This window comes from Papio anubis, chromosome 9, assembly GCF_008728515.1.
Source record: "Papio anubis isolate 15944 chromosome 9, Panubis1.0, whole genome shotgun sequence".
NCBI lineage: Eukaryota > Metazoa > Chordata > Mammalia > Primates > Cercopithecidae > Papio > Papio anubis.
The window spans coordinates 103,062,329-103,079,028 of NC_044984.1; the positions used below are offsets into that span (position 1 = coordinate 103,062,329).

Here is a 16,700-nt window from a genome sequence, read left to right on the forward strand (position 1 = left end):
GATAACCACCGTGCCTGGCCTGAGGTGGGTTTTATACGCCAACAGAAAACAAGTTTAGGCCAGGCGCAGTGGCTCACGCCTGTAACCCAGCACTCTGGGAGGCCGAGGCAGGCGGATCACAAAGACGGGAGAGCAAGACCACCTGGCTAACATGGTGAAACCCCGTCTCTACTAAAAGTACAAAAAATTAGCTGGGCGAGGTGGCAGGTGCCTGTAGTCCCAGCTACTCGGGAGGCTGAGGCAGGAGAATGGTGTGAACCCAGGAGGCAGAGCTTGCAGTGAGCCGAGATCGCGCCACTGCACTCAGCTTGGGCGACAGAACAAGACTCCATTTCAAAAAAAAAAAAAAAACAAAACAGTTTACATTGTTTCCTAAGGAAAACCCCCTGCCTTCTGGTCAGTGAGGATCTAAGTGAACGTCACACATGCCTCTATAACCCCACCCTTCACTTCCTCACAGGCCAGTTGATAGGTACCCAGTGGTCCTGGGAATGGACTAGAAAGCTGTGTGAAGAGTCTCCACGGGAGTAAGGCTGCCCAGAGGAACTGACACTTCAGCTGAGGCTTCTGGGACAAGCAGGTGTTGACCAGCCAGAGACAGCAGCATGCAGGCCCAGAAGCAAAGCGAGAGGAAGGAGAAGGGCACCCCGCACCCCACCCCACCTGCACAGGACTGTAGGCTGGAGGGCAGGACAAGGCAGGGGGCAACAGGGCTCTGTCTCTCTCTTTCAAATAGATAGAGATAGGGCCCTACTATGTTGCCCAGGCTGGTCTCGAACTCCTGGGCTCGAGTGATCCTTCTGCCTCGGCCTCCCAAAGTGCTAGGATTATAGGCATGAGCCAGCACAACCCACCAGCTCTGTCTCTCAACACCTTCTGATGTCCTTGCCCCATCCTCGGAGCCACTGTGATCCCAGGCTCCCAGCTTCCCCTCTCACCCCACCAGCCTGCCTATAGACCACAGTCAGAGGGGGCTCATCACCCGCCTGCTTAAAGCCCCCGCCATGGCTTCCAGGGTTTTTTTTTTTTTAAATGGAGTTTCACTCTTGTTGCCAAGGGTGGAGTGCAATTGTGTGATCTCAGCTCACTGCAACCTCTGCCTCCCGGGTTCAAGCGATTCTCCTGTCTCAGCCTCCTGAGTAGTTCGAATTACAGGCATGCACCACCATGTCCAGCTAATTTTGTATTTTTAGTAGAGACGGGATTCCACCATGTTGGTCAGGCTGGTCTCGAACTCCTGACCTCAGATGACCTCAGATGATCTGCCCACCTTGGCCTCCCAAAGTGCTGGGATTACAGGCGTGAGCCACCATGCCTGGCCCAGGGTTTTATCTCATCTGTCTTTATGGGTATTTGCTTTGTAGGGAAGTGAGGGAAATCCATAATTAGTATTTGATTTGGAACATTTTATGGAGGTCGACAGATGCAACTGCCCAGTTTTGTTTGCATTATAACATGCTGTTAATAATAAACTGGCTGTATACTTGAATGCATCTGTCAGGACCCCAAGTGCCCCAACTTGAGAACCACGGCTGTCCTGTGAGACGGGCAGGTGAAGCCAGAGGGAACGAAGTCAGCGGCAGGGCAAGGGTGGAAGCAGAGACCAGGCTGCACGGCCACCCTTCCCCTGAACCAGCCTTGGCTCCTGCATCACTTCCCCCATGAAGGAGGGTAAAGTTTGGCTGGAATTAACGAATTTCTCAGTAAGCACCAGGTTGAAGCTCAAACCTTGTGGCAGATAATCCACTAAAAATGGCAACTCCAAGAGACTAATGGAGTTAAGTATTAGAGTCTAAGTTGGAAGGTTGGATACTTGATAAAGTCGGGAAATTACTATCTTTTTTTTTTTTTTTTTAAGATGGAGTATCACTCTGTCGCCCAGGCTGGAGTGCAGTGGCACGATCTCGGCTCACTGCAACCTCTGCCTCCTGGATTCAAGCAACTCTCGTGCCTCAGCCTCCTGAGTAGCTGGGATCACAGGCACGCACCACCACACCCAGCTAATTTTTGTATTTTTAGTAGAGACAGGGTTTCACCATGTTGGCCAGGATAGTCTCAATCTCCTGACCTCCTGATTCGCTTGCCTTAGCCTCCCAAAGTGCTGGGATTACAGATGTGAGCTACCGCATCTGGCCCTATCAGTTTTTTTAAAGGTGACAATGGTATTGTGGCTATGTTAACATACTGGGGCATTTATGAATAAAATAATGTATCTGAGGCCAAGCGTGGTACTCAAACCTGTAATTCCAGCACTTTGGGAGGCCAAAGTGGGCAGATGGCTTGAGGTCAGGCTGGGCAACAGTGAGACCTCATCTCTACAAAAAAATAGAAAAAATTAACCGGGTGTGGTAGCATGTGTCTGTGGTCCCAGCTACTCAGGAGGTGGAGGTGGGAGGATCACTTGGGCCTGGTAGGTGAAGGCTGCAGTGAACCATGATCATGCCACTGTATTCCAGCATGGGCAACAGAGTGAGAACTGGTCTATAGTATGTATCTATCTATATCTATAGTATATAGTATATACCTATAATATATTTATTTTTTAGATATAGGTATCTATATCTACATCTGGGATTGGCTCCAGAATCGTCCAGGGTGTGGGGAAGTGGGTAGGCGTGAGATGAAAAAGCATAGTCACGTATCGATAAAGGCTGAAGTTGGCTGATAAATTATATGTTTTAATTTTACATATGCAAAAAGAAATTGAGCTGGAAGCCCCGCCCAGGGTATGGATAAGGTATATGGGTGAAGATGGCGTGCAGAGATATGCATTATTCCTAAGAGATTCCCAATTCGCTACATAAGGTACGCATTACGTACCCACAGGCAGAATCACCGTCTGAAAGAACCCTCAGGTCCCTGGAGATGGGAGCTGGGGGCCCAGCAGAGGCAATAGAAAAAAATCAGCTGGGTGTGGTGGCGCGTGCCTGTAGTCCCTGCTACAGAGGCTGCGGTAGGCCAATCAGAGTGGGATGGAAGGGACGAGGTGTGCCACCCTGCAGGCCGGGCCCTGCCTACCTCCGTGCCGTCGGGACAGCTCCTCTTGCTGTTGTTGTTGTTTAGGTTCTCCGAGTTGAGCAGGTTTTGATCAAGTTGGGTTGGAAGCCGCCCCCAACTCCCTGCTCCCAGGCCCTCCTCCCTGTCCGTCTCCTCCACCTGCGGCAAGGAGCCACTCCGGCCTTTGGGACTCCCAAACTCTAGTTTCTTCTTCACATCCTTCTCACAGAGTCCGGACCCCTGCTGGGGCTGTCTGGCTGGCCTGTGCACCTCTGCAGGTAGAGCAGCTTCCTCCAACAGAGCCTCCCTCTCCGGATCCTGCAGGTGGACCAAGCTGCCAGTTTCATCCTCGGGGGAAGGCAGAAGCGGGTCTGAGAGTCTCCGGAAACAGCAGGGGAGGGGGGGCCCTAAGCCAGGCTGGGTGGCATCATCCAAGCAGGGCAGCTGGCTTTCCAGGGTGCCATCTGGGGTCTCTGGCAAGAAGTCGCCGGGTCCCGCAGGGTCATCCACAGGCCGATGGAGGTTGCTGTCTGTCTGCTGACGCCACAGCTTGTTGTGCCGCTGTTTGCTGCGGGGAGAGAGGATGGAGGAAGGTGAGGGGAGGAGGATGGTGCCTAGGGGTGCTGGGAAGAGTGTGCGGTGAGCCAGTGAGGGGCTGCCCAAGGTCGGGGCGCCAGGGACGATCCATGGCTCATTCAGGTAAAGCCTCTCTCTATTCATTTGTTCCCAAGAAACACAAGGATGAGAAACAACACTGGGATCTTAAGTTGTCCAGGCTCGCACAGGAAGCCTGATGTGACTTTCTGCCCCGATGACAACGGGGAAGGAACGCGGGGGCGTCCAGACTTCAATCTGTGTATCTATGTTTAGTGCTGCCTCATTTTACGAACTTCGTCACGTCAGTTACACTCCATCTCTCATTTCTCTGTCAAATAAGAATAACAATGCTCTCCTACCTATATTGTAGGAATATGAAGAGAATCAAAGCAGAGTATGTACAGATCTATACACGATAATACAACTATACACACGCATAATGCACTGGAACACATTTGGGAAGATCTCGGAAAACTACAAAGTGTTTGTGTAGGTCAGTTTTTAAACAATTTCTTCTACTATGATGACATTGTTTTTATAATCCTTTTTTTTTTGAGATGAGGGTCTCACTCTGTGGCCCAGGCAGGAGTGCAGTGGTGTGATTGTGGCTCACTGCAGCCTCAAACTCCTGGGCTCAAGCGATCCTCCCGCTTCACCCTCCCAAGTAGCTGGGGCTACAGGCATGTGACACTATCCTTGGCTAATTAAAAAAATTTTTTTTTTTTTTTTTTTTTTTGTAGAGAGGGTCTTGCTGTGTTACCCAGGCTGGTCTTGTACTCCTGGTCTCAAGCGATCCTCCCTCAGCCTCCCAAAGTGTTGGGATTACAGGTGTGAGCCACTGCACCAAGCCCTATAATAAAAATGTAAGGCATAAAAAAAGTTTACAGTGAAATAAGGTAACTAAGTCACCCTTAAGGACCTTAAAGTAATACCAATACAGGCTTGCAAGGGTTAAAAAGAGAGCGGTAAATGTAAGCGCACACTGTGAGAGCGCCATTCACCCTCTCTGCTCAGTGTGCACATTCCAGCCAGCAGCTATTCAAGGACACCGCCAAGCTGCTGTGAACCCAGCCTGGAGTGCCCAGCTTAGGCTGCAAAGGGCACTGAGTGCCTGGCAGGCTTGGGGAGAGGACAGTGAGATGCTCGCTCTTCCTCCTCCTCGTCCTCCTCCTCTGGGCCTTGCCTGGGGATCTGTCCAGCCCTTCTGACAGTGAAGGAGTCCACAGTTGGCCGGCGCTGTTCTTTGGACCCTGTTTAACCCTGCCAGGGCACTCCTGCATTCCCAAACTTGGCCAAGAAGCTGGTGGACTTCGCCTGTGGCTTCCTTCCAACACCGGCCTGATATCACCCAGGGAGGTCTGCTTCTCATACAGACAGACTAGAAAGGGAACCGGGAGAAAGTGACGCCCAGGCTCTGGGCTTCCGACCTTAGAGCCTGGGGTACTGGAATCAAAGCGAGGACCTCCCCACCACCCCGTGTGGGCAACAGAACCGCAGCGCTTTTTGCACACAGCACCCTGACTCAGGCCGAGTGAGGGGCCGTGGTGTACCTCTCCCTCCTGCTGCCCACTGGCTGTGTGATGGGGGACAGGTCAGCCTCTCAGTGTCAGCTCATTATCCCTGCCCTGATCCTCGTAAAAGGGGGATAACCTGTACAGAACTTTTTAGGGTGGGAGTTCAGAGACTTTAAAATAAGCTACATTTATTATTTACCACAAGCCAGATCTGGAAGTATCTGTAAAGGTAAACTTGTTTAGCACTGCAAAAGGAAAATAAATCTTGGGACCCTAAACTCACTAAGCCAAAGGGAAAAGTCAAGCTGGGAAGTGGGTCACACAAATCTGCCTCCCATTTTGGTTCCTAAATAAGATGGCTACGAAGATGAAAAGCTACACACCTCCCTCATATCTTGCCCACAAGGAAGTTCCTTGCTGTCCCCAAGATCTTTATCCTAAAGCTTTTCTGTTAAAATTCACCATGGCAATGTAAATTGACCACTGTCTTCACAGGTGGGAGAGTGGGTGGGAAGGAATACAGAGGACAGGACTCAAAGTCATCGCTCTACCTGCCTGACACAAATGCATATCTGATTGTCTCCTCTGCCCTATTGTCTATGTTATGCAAAAACGCAGATTCACAGAGCCAGACGAAGGCATGCAGGACTCTCTTCCCCCTACCCTGCCTCACATGAAAATTGTGTATTTCTCAGTATCCCACCCTTTCCCCTTAAAATTTGAAGCCCTCAAAATTATCTTCGGAGAAAGGCACAGACCTGTCTCCTGGGTGCTCATCCTTAACACTGGCAAATAAACCTCCTGAAATGATTGAGACTTGCCTGGGTCATTTTGCTTGATTGACAGACAGCACTTACGCAAACTTCACAGCAGCCCTATTGGGTGGGTATTCTTTAAAAACAATTTTTGAGGTGAAGTCTCACTCTGTCACCCAGGCTGGGGTGCAGTGGGACAATCTTGGAACCTCTGCCTCCCGGGTTCAAGCGATCCTCGTGCCTCAGCCTCCTGAGTAGGTGAGATTACAGGCACGCGCCACCACACCTGGCTAATTTTTTTTTGTATTTTTAGAAGAGATGGGGTTTCACTATGTTGGCCAGGCTGGTCTCAAACTCCTGACCTCAGGTGATTCGCCTGCACTGGCCTCCCAAAGTGCTGGGATTACAGCGACTGACCCTCAAATTTTTTTTATGGCTAAAATACATATAACATAAAATGTGGGCCACGTGTGGTGGCCCAGCACTTTGGAAGGCCAAGGTGGAAGGATTGATTGAGCCCAGGAGTTTGAGACCAGCCTGGGCAACATAGTAAAACCTTGTCTTTACAGAAAATATGCAAAAAACTAGCCGGCTATTGTGCGCACCTGTAGTCCCAGCTGCTTGCGGGGCTGAGGTGGGAGAATCATTTGAACCTGGGAGGTTGAGGTGTCATGATCATACCCTGCACTCCAGCCTGGGTGACCGAGTGAGACCCTGTCTCAAAAAAATAAATAAATGAAACAAAATTTGCCATCCTGACCACTTTTTATTTATATATTTTTAAAATTTTTATTTATGTATTTATTTTTGAGAAAAGGCCTCACTCTGTTGCTCAGGCTGGAGTGCACTGATGCGATCACGGCTCACTGGGGTCTTGAACTCCTGGCCTCCCAGGTTCAAGCCATTCTCCTGCCTCAGCCTTCCAAGTAGCTGGGATTACAGGTGCATGCCACCACACCCAGCTAATTTTTGTATTTTTAGTAGAGATGGGGTTTAACCTTGTTGGCCAGACTGGTCTTGAATTCCTGACCTCAAGTGATCCACCCGCCTCAGCCTCTCAAAGTGCTGGGAGTACAGGCATGACCCACCACACCCGGCCTCATCTTGACCACTTTTAAGTGTACATTAAATACATTCATAATGTTGTGCAACCATCACCACCATCCAGGCAGCCTCCAGACTACAGTCTCCAGAACACTCTGTCTCTGGCAAAGCTGAAATTCAGTACCCAACGAATAATAACTCCTCATTCCCTTCTTCCTCCGGTCCCTGGCAACCACCATTCTACCCTCTGTCTCTATGACTTTGACTAAGTAGCTCATATGCATGGAAACATACAGTAGTTCTCTTTTTGTGATTGGCTTATTTCACTTAGCACAATGTCATGAAGGCTCATGCCTGTTGTAGCCTGTCAGACTTTCCTTCCTTCTTAAGGCTGTGTAATGCCCCACCGTATGAATATGTCACATTTTGTTTGTTCATCATCCATCAATGAACACTTGGATTGCTTCCGCTTTTTGGCTATTGTGGATAATGTTGCTATAAGCACTAATGTACAAATATCTCCGAGACACTGCTTTCAATTGTTTTGGATATATTTCCACAAGTGAAATTGCTGGATGATATAATAATTCTATTCCTTTTTTTTTTTTTTTCCCTTAGACAAAGTTTCACTCTTGTTGCCCAGGCTGGAGTGCAACGGGCGCGGGGCTCACTGCAACCTCTGCCTCCCGGGTTCAAAGCGATTCTCCTGCCTCAGCCTCCTGAGTAGCTGGGATTACAGGTGCGCGCCACCATACCCAGTTAATTTTGTATTTTTAGAAGAGATGGGTTTTATCCCTGTTGGTCAGGCTGGTCTTGAACTCCCGAACTCAGGTAATCCACCTGCCTGGGCCTCCCAAAGTGCTGGGATTACAGGTGTGAGCCACCGTGCCTGGCCCCTAATTTTCTGAAAAACAACCATACTGTTTTCCACAGCACCTGTACCATTAACACCCACATTAAGGTGAGCATTCATTGTTTTTTGTTTTGTTTTGTTTTCTTTTTCAGACAGGGTCTGGTTCTGTCACCCAGGCTGGAGTGCAATGGCACAATCTCAGCTCACTGCAAGCTCTGCCCCCTGGGCTCAAGCAATCCTCTTACCTCAGCATCCCAAGCAGCTAGGACCACTGGTGCACGCCACCACACCTGGCTATTTCTTTTTGTACTTTTGGTAGAGACAGGGACTCAGCATGTTGCCAATGACAGCAATAGGAGGCAGAGAAATTCTAGGCAGACAGGGGCGGGTCCCTGGCAAAACCCCACCTTCAAGCCGAAAAGCCTGAAACCTGTGTCCCAGAGTAAGAACACTCATCCCGGTGTGCCTGCTCTTTCCCGACTGGCTCCTTCTGAATAATGTCTTTTTACCAATTGAATGTTGCCTTTTCCAAAACTACCTATAGCCCACTCTGCCCCCATCCTGTGCCTATAAAGACCACAGACTCAACTGGCAGAGAGAAGCAGCAGCTGGACATCAGGAAGAAGTGCCTGGACGTCGGAGAGAGGCAGCTTGATTTCAGAAGATGGAGGCTGGATGAGGCAGAGAGGTGGCTTGACCTCAGGGGAGAGCAACCTTCCCTTCCCATCCCTTTTCCGGCTCCCCTCTCTGCTGAGGGCTGCTTTCATCACTCAATACAATTCTCCACATTCACCATTCTTCAATTCGCCCATGTGACCTCATTCCTCTTGGGCACCAGACAAGAATTCAGGACACACCAGGTGTGAGTACCCAAAAATGCTGTCACACTGGCCCTTTGCCCTTGCTGGCAGAAGGCAGCTGCCTCACACGATGAAGCAAAGGGCCCACTGAGCTGGTAACACACTGCTATCTGCGGACGGCAGAGTGAAAGGATATTATACCACACTCTGAGACCTTGGGGTCACAGGCACCCGCACCCGGACGCTGCTGTGGGGCCTGCATAGAGTTCACTCTTGCCAGTGCCAAAGAGGCCAGTTCCTCCACTCACTCACTCACTCCAGTTCTTGCACTAGTTCGCTTGTACGGTCCCTCCCATGAGGGGTTGAGTGGGGCGGGCTGAGTAAATGAGGCACCCCTGTAAGAAGTCCCACAAAGGGGTCAAGAATATATACTGCATCAGCAAGGCTGGTCTTGAACTCCTGAGCTCAGGCGATCCACCTGCCTTGGCCTCCCAAAGTGCTGGGATTACAGGCGTGAGCCACCACCCCTGACTCAGTGTTTTAAGAAGCATTTTTGTTTAAGAGATGGGGTCTCGCTCTGTCATGCAGGATGGAGTGCAGTAGCACGATCACAGTTCGCTGCAGCCTCGAACTCTTGGGCTCAAGCAATCCTCCCATCTCAGTTTCCTGGCAGCTCGGACTGCGAGTGCCTGTCACCAGGCCCGGCTAAGGTGGGCATTAATTCTTAACTCAGAAGAGGGAACTGAGGCTCGGGAAGACTGATGAACTTGCCCTGACTTGCCCTGCTCATCAGTGGTGGAACCTGGTTGCTGTGCCTCTCCAAGTCCTTGGCTTTTCCTGCAGCAAAGCCGGTGCACAGGGCTTGGCACAAAGCAGATGCCCAGGAAGCGGGATGCGCACGTGCCTACGCCACACACATGAGGCCAGGCCTTGGCTTAGAACCTAGGCACCGTTCCCTCCGGCAGCAAAACCAGCTTTATGTGTGTGCCAAGAAAATCAAAACAGATCCCTCCTGGAAACCACTCATCAAAGCCGAAACAATAGTTGTTTTTCTCAAACTGGCTCCCCCTGAGAGGCAGGATTTTGGCTGCGGAAGCGGCTGCCGGGCCGAATGGGAGCACGCTCTGCTGCCGACAGAGGCCCGGCTGGCTTGGCCACACGGCCGCTCCAGCTCCGCCTGCCAACCCTTCTCTCCAGGCAGGCACCTACCTTGCGTCCAAGATGCCTTCATACTCAGACAGCTGCCTCATAAAGCCTGCGTTGGGACGCGTGATGCTGCGCTTCTGCTTCACGTAGTTATATGCTTTTTCCAGAGGCCAGCCGAATTCCTTCATTGCATAGGCTATGACTGTGGAAGCCGAGCGACTCACGCCCATTTTGCAATGCACCAGGCACTTGGAATGGTTCCTCCTGCAGGGGTGGAAGCAGTAAGGGAGGAGGGATGGGGGAGAAGCAGTGGGGAACGAGTTAAAAAGCTCCAACGACTTCATTTTCTCAGGTTTTACCTGAATCATTTTTTTAAACCCTGTAGTTATCTACCGCTGAAATCCTCCTACATCTTAATGTTTACGGAGCAGATGTCCACACACCCTCTAAAGGAAATACCACCACTGCAGAATCAATTAGCACACAATGGGATATCAAAAGAAATCTGTTCTGGCCTGGCCATGTTTTGTTTGCAGGGAGAGCTTCAACATTTGGCTGCCTTCAAGGACCAAGTGAGAATCTTCTCACATGGCTGGGATGGGCAAGGGGACCCTGGGATGAGAGTGGGCAGCTAACAGGATTTTTGCAAGAGCTCCTCAGCTGCTACAGCAGATGGAGACAGTGAATGAGTTACTGCAGAAAAATGGGGTCAGCAAACTGAAAGCTGCAAGGCCCTGGGGAGAGCGAGACGCTCTTCAGAGAGGAGGGCCAGGGAGCAGGAGTGAGGGCAGCCGCAGAGGAAAGCCAGGAGTGGGAGACGGGGCTGGTCCGTTATTTGTAAGGAGGCAGTGCTGGCCCAGGCCTGGCTGATTTACCAGATATGGCCTGGGGGACAGTGTTTCTTTAAGTATCACTTGCTCAAGAATGTGAGGGAGCGCCAGGCCGGTAAGGGCAGCACCTGCGAAACTTTATTTGTACAGAAGGCAGACCCAGCAGGTGGGAGCCGGCTCTGGTTTCCTATACCCCAAGCTTGAAATTCTCCTGCAGATCTCAGTGGGTTTTTTCCCTCCTAACTGCTGGTCTGAAGTCACCGTCAAGGGAGTCTTGAGTATGTCTCCTGGGAATACAAGGGAACTAAGATTTGGTTAAGGACACATCATGTGGCTTTGACCAGAGGGAGACAAAGCAGAAGAGGGTGATTGTCTGGACAGCATCTCAAAGGGTTCTCTTTTTTCTGTTCTTGACTTCAGTAAGGCAGAGCTGTTTCGCAGGGGAATAAAATGAGCATCAGAGATAGGTGAAACCAGTGACGGGCTCAGGGGCAGTGGGGCTGGCCATGACCTCCGATGTGCTGTCCTGTTCCATGTGACAGTAACTCAGGGAGGGAAGATGGGCCGTATTCTTAGGGAGACAGTCCCAAAGCAGCTCTAAGCTGCATCCATGCATGTTGTCCTCTAGCCCGCCTTTGGCTCAGTTACTTCCTAGGGGTGGGGTCCCTGAGTGTCCATTTGGTATCTGGGGCTTGCCTGGAATCAGAGCTGATGATGACAACTGGGGTCAAGTGTCACAATCAAAGACAGGTGGGAGAGCCTAAGCTCAATAGGGACTCTACCTGGAGAGAAGCAACCACCTTTCTCCTTTGGTGCTTGGCGTCCTGCGACTAAAAGCATAGGTCCATCCCACATCAAGTCCCCTCCCACCAGCCGACTCCTGTGTCTGGAGTCCTGTTAGTTCCCCCCTCCCACCAGCCAACTCCTGCGTCTGCAGTCCCGTTTGTTCCCACTCTCCCAGCCTCCGCAGGTCCGTTTCATCCTCAGCCCCGCCTCTCTGCCCACTTACTTGGCTTTGTTTATAAAATGATACGCTTCGTTCCAGTGGGCAAGGAGGTCTGTGGTCTCTTCGTCGTAGACTCGGATGTTATGATATGCAAATAAGCCAGGAAAAAAATTATCTATTTCTCTGGTAACATTTAAAATGTAATCAACCCTGCAATGAGAAAAAAATAAGAAACATATTTGGAGAATCAGAATGAGAAACAACGAAAAGCAAGGTAATAAAAAACTGGCAGAGAAAAGAAAAGGAAACACGCATTAACCAAGGGTCATATGTTCGTGGTGGGACTTTGGTTTTTCCTTAATAGCTACGTTTTTTTGTATTTTCTAAATGCCCTCTCGATGGTGAGAATGTTGTTATATTTATACTAAGAAACCAAATTATTTTAAAGACCTTATAAAAAGAAAGCTCAGTTTAAAGCATTCTGGAAAATTAAATATATGTATTACTTAAATTTATAACTATTCATAACTATTATGAATATACAGAGGCTTAAAAAAAAATCCCAGTGTCTTCACTCTTAAAGAGCTAAAAAGCAGACTATATCCATCCATTACCTATATCCTTGGGAATTGCCTTAAATCTTTTTTTGAAAAAAGGCAAGACAGATAATTAAGTATTTGATTGGGTTAGAACCTGCTAACCCAGGTTCTGTAGTTATCTAAACTTAATCAATACTTTTACTTCTGGAAGAAAATAAAGTCAGGAGTTAGAAAACATCTCAAATAGGTTTCATAATATTTAGACATGCTTAAAAAAATACCTACGAAAATCATTAATTTATTCCCAGCAAGACGAAAGCACAAAAGGGTATGGCCTTACGTTTTAAGAGTACTTTCTGTTGAAATAATGCATCTTAACCGGTAGTTCTAAAGATGTATTTTAAGGTTTGTTTAGTCTTGATTTTTAAATGTGGTAATTCTAGAATGTCATTATGTCAGGCCCACAGAACGGTGATTTTGTGACTGTGTTTAAAAAAAAAAAAGTCCAGACATCTGTTCTTGAAGGTCTAGATTGAAACATTTTTCCTCCTTGCTGAGTGTTTGTCAGACTACGACAGGAATGTGCTTCTGGCCAACACTGAGCGTGAAGTTGCAAGATTCCCACCAGGCCCCAAAGCATAAGCTCAGATAGAGCCCAGAGAGGCCCAGGGATCAGAGCTGCTGACTAACGAAACAGCCAGCAGACCTCTGCACCCACACTAGGGTTTGCAGCAACTGTGCGGGGCAGGGAGGCCAGGGGGGAGGCAGCACAGGGCCTAATCAATATCCAGGCAGTCCTACAGCAATTAAGAGTGTAATTTTAAGTTTTCCTCAACCCACACAATCACGAGAGACTTCAGCACAATCTAAACTCCATGAATTATTCAGGGCGTGGTGTTTGGAAGCACATCTGTTTAGCTATGCACATCAACCCCTGGCAGCCACTTCAGAGACCAGGGTGCAGGCAGTTACAGGCAGGCAGCCCCAAGGTCTCCCCCTCCATGGCAGAGTGGAGGGTTTCTAAGCTGCCTGGAAGGACAGGGAAAGACAAGGGGAGGAGACTCACCCTGAGCCCTGCAGTTCCTCCAGATTGGATGCATTCCATTCAGAGCCCTGGGAGACAGATCACACAAACTCCTGTGAGTGTCACATGTCAGCCTCAGAGCTGCTCAGGGGATGCACGGTTTGCCCTAGCTCTGGCAGTGAGGTCTTACTTCAAGGCCCCTTGGCCTCAGAGAACACAGAGAACCAGCGGCTGATATTCAAGGAGGTTCCTGAGTGAGTACTCACAGCATGGGAGGAAGGGAGGAAGGGAGGGAGGGACAGGGGGAGGGAAGGGTCCCGGTCCTCACTGGCCCCTTGGCCTTAGGGAAACACCAAGTCCAAGAAAACCTGCTCTCCGTCTCCCAACTTCCTTTCCTAAGAGTCCAGTGGGGTCCTGTAAGCAGAGGCGATGACCTGCGACCTCCCACCCAGGGAAGGGCATGTTCACAAGCCACTAATTAAAGCAGGAACCGTTCTACCTTCTGGGAAGTATTTTGGCAATACTGAAAAAGTTCCCACCCTCTGACCCAATAATTCCACTTACAAAAAGCTATCCTGAGGAAATAATCAGAATTCACACAGTGATTTAGGTAGGAGGATATTTATAATTATTTGTAATAAACCAGTGGAAACCACCCAAACGTCCAATGGGAAAAAATGAGTAAAATAAATGAGGCTGGATCTTCATGATGGAGTCTTTAAAACAAATAAATTTTGCAGAATATTTAATGACACAGGCAAATACCATGTAAGGAAAAAAAATTTAAAAAGAGAGGAGGATACTGGACTATATAAACATAAACAGTGTGATTCTTTCCTTCTCTGTTTCTTTTTAAAGAAGCTACATATGCATTTAAAAAACCCCCAAAAAAACCGAAGATGGGAAAATAAATATGCCAAAATGTTAACAGGGACTACCTCTAGATTTGTGAGATTGGGAATGCTTTTTTCTTCTTTAGATTTATTTCCATTTGCAGACTTTCTGTAACATGTTTTAATTTAGTACTTTTAAAAGTACTAAATTTTTGTACTTTTCATCATTAGTATCGTTGAAAAACCTTCCATTCCCAAGCATTCAAAGGACATGGAACGGCGGAAAAAAAAAAAAAAAGAAAAGAAAAAATGATCACTTTCCTCTTAGGAAATGCGAACAACATAGTGTCATAAAGAGCAAAAGAATCCACCTTTGTCTTCCTTGTAACTTCCTTTCCCAAGTTCCCAAGAGGGCAGACCCCTCAGGACCAGGGGTGGCAGGGCCCTAAGCAAGCTGGCAATGTGCGACACTAGTTGAATTTTCATATTTGAGGGTGAGGCCCAAACATAAAAATTCCTTTAGTATCTCTCATGGAAAAAGTGACATAAAGCACCGAACCACACTAAAAAAATAACGCGAGCGCCACTGAAGCTGTGAGCATCCTCTTGCTGTGACTGCCACCTAGTGGAGAAAGACAGGACAGAGGTGCCTTCTGTTCCCTTCTGACCAGGGAAATCAAGAGACTTCCAGAGAGATCAGTGCCCACAACTGCCCACGGCTTTCAAATCCACGCATGCACATACATCTTAATCAATAACTATGAAATCTATATAGATTTGTACACAGAAATATATTAAAAATACACATATCTATATATCTACATAGATATCATGACATACACATAACTCTTAATTACTTCCTACAGAAAACAAAATTTACTAAAATTTACTAGCACTAACTTTACTTCCTTAGCTTTCCCAGGAAGCGCTTTCTCCTCTAACAATGGTTACCATTTATTCGCACCTACAGAAGCTGCACTCGGTGCTTTAAATATGTATTTTTTGTTTTATTTTATTAAAAAAACCTATTTTTTAGAGACAAGCTCTCACTGTGTTGCCCAGGCTGGCATTGAACTCCTAGGCTAAAGCTATCCTCCCACCTCAGCCTCCTGAGTAGCTGGGACTACAGGCATAAGCCTCTGTGCCCAGTTTGTATTTTATTTAATCCTCATAGTCATCCCTTGGGGTATAGGATGAAGAAAAAAAGAGGGAAAGTGACTTCTTCCAAGCCATATAGCTGTTGAGGCTGAGGAGTGGGAACTCGGGCCCTGGTGGGCCTTGATCTTCATTACACCACCAGGCCTCTCTAATTTTAGTAACGTGCCTTCCTCTATAGCCTCTCTGACTTTGAAAACCTGCCAGTTGCCTTCTATGGAGATTTACAGCATTAAGATAATCTGAGCTAGCCGCGGAGGTGCACAGAAATCAGTACAACCCACCCAGAGCTACAGGACCAGGGTGAAGGCTTCCAGCGGCCCTGGAGCCGGGCACGGAAAAGCTGTCTGGGCAAGCTCGGCGGGAGCTCCGTGTCAGCCGTGTGATCTCTCCTCCCTGTTGTTTCTCATGTCTCACGTCTCAGGATGTCTAGGCATAATTCTGGGGTTTGGTGAGGATGCTTCCTTTAGTAACTGGGGCTTTTTTAGCCCACAAACCACTTGGAAGTAACGGATGGGGCCTATGTGTTAGTGACCGAAGAAGACAAAGGGTTTGAGGGAGTCTGAAACACATGCCAGCTAACTAGGACAAATAGCCCCCAAACAACTCCCCGCAGCTCAGCCGGGAGCCACGCCTCAAACAGCTGGCTCAAGAGCACATCAGCAGGCTGCAGGCCGGAGAAGGCGCCAAAGAGGGGCGCTCCTGCCAGCCAGGATGGAGGCTCCGGCAACTTAAGTTTTTTGCCTGCTTTTTCGCCTGGACTTGCTGCAAACTCCAAACAACCAGGGTCTGATTTATGTCCCCTAAACCAGATACTGCCAGGGCCATGCCTCTTACGAGATAAAGATGATCGAAGATAAGGGAGGGCTTGTCCATTTGTCCCAAGATAAGTAGCATCTCGTTGTCTATGAATTCCTTGAATTCCTTCAAGTTACAATTCATCTGTTTCTCTAATTCATTACGGATCTGTGGAGTAGAAAATATTAGGAAAAGTGATTTGTTAAAGAAAACAACTGTCCGCCTCAAAAGAATTAAAGTTACAATACAAACCGTGGCTATTTCCAAAAATGGTAGTTTTTTTCTCTTTCAGGGTAATACATTTAGACACACGCAACATACATGCGTGGGTGGCAGGAATGCAGGTTACTCAGCTTAGAAGTAAACTCAACTGGGTTAAGTTTATTATTTCAAATAAGGAATTTGATTTCCATGAGATCTCTTCTACCAAGTTTAAAGTGCTTTTGCTTTTATAATTAAATGTCAAATACATCAAATAATCTAAAATCAGTTCTTTCTTGGAAAGATATCACAATATGATTTTTAAAAAATGTATTCATTAATTAAAAGACAGGGCTGGATGGAGTGGCTCACGCCTGTAATCCCAGCACTTTGGGAGGCCTTGGTGGGAGGACCGCCTGGAGGCCAGGAGTTCAAGACCAGCCTGGTCAACACAGGAAGACCAAGTCTCTTAAAAAAAAAAAAAAGAAAAAAGAAAAAAAGAGATTATATATGAACTTTTAAAATGTCAATTTTAACCTCTTAGATCCACCCAGTTTAATCTCTTATTATAGTTCATTGCATGCTTTGAATAAAAAGCAATGGAAAAAAAAGTGATCCAGGAAAAAACATGAAAAGGTAAAAAGGGAGAGAGAAATTATTCTAGAATT

At 47.9% G+C, this 16,700-nt stretch overlaps 1 protein-coding gene across 6 annotated transcripts in view; it reads right to left on the minus strand.

Moving 5' to 3' along the window:
• The window catches only part of SSH1 (slingshot protein phosphatase 1), a 75,660-nt gene that overhangs the window by 6,700 nt on the left and 52,260 nt on the right, over nt 1-16,700 (minus strand). For all 6 annotated transcript variants that reach the window (XM_003907115.4, XM_009181636.2, XM_009181635.4 and 3 more), the window contains 5 exons: nt 15,871-15,999; nt 13,088-13,134; nt 11,546-11,692; nt 9,770-9,970; nt 3,019-3,565 (listed from right to left, as the gene is read on the minus strand). In XM_003907115.4, coding sequence (XP_003907164.2) covers nt 3,019-3,565; nt 9,770-9,970; nt 11,546-11,692; nt 13,088-13,134; nt 15,871-15,999 — 1,071 coding nt within the window. The remainder of the gene's footprint in view (nt 1-3,018; nt 3,566-9,769; nt 9,971-11,545; nt 11,693-13,087; nt 13,135-15,870; nt 16,000-16,700) is intronic.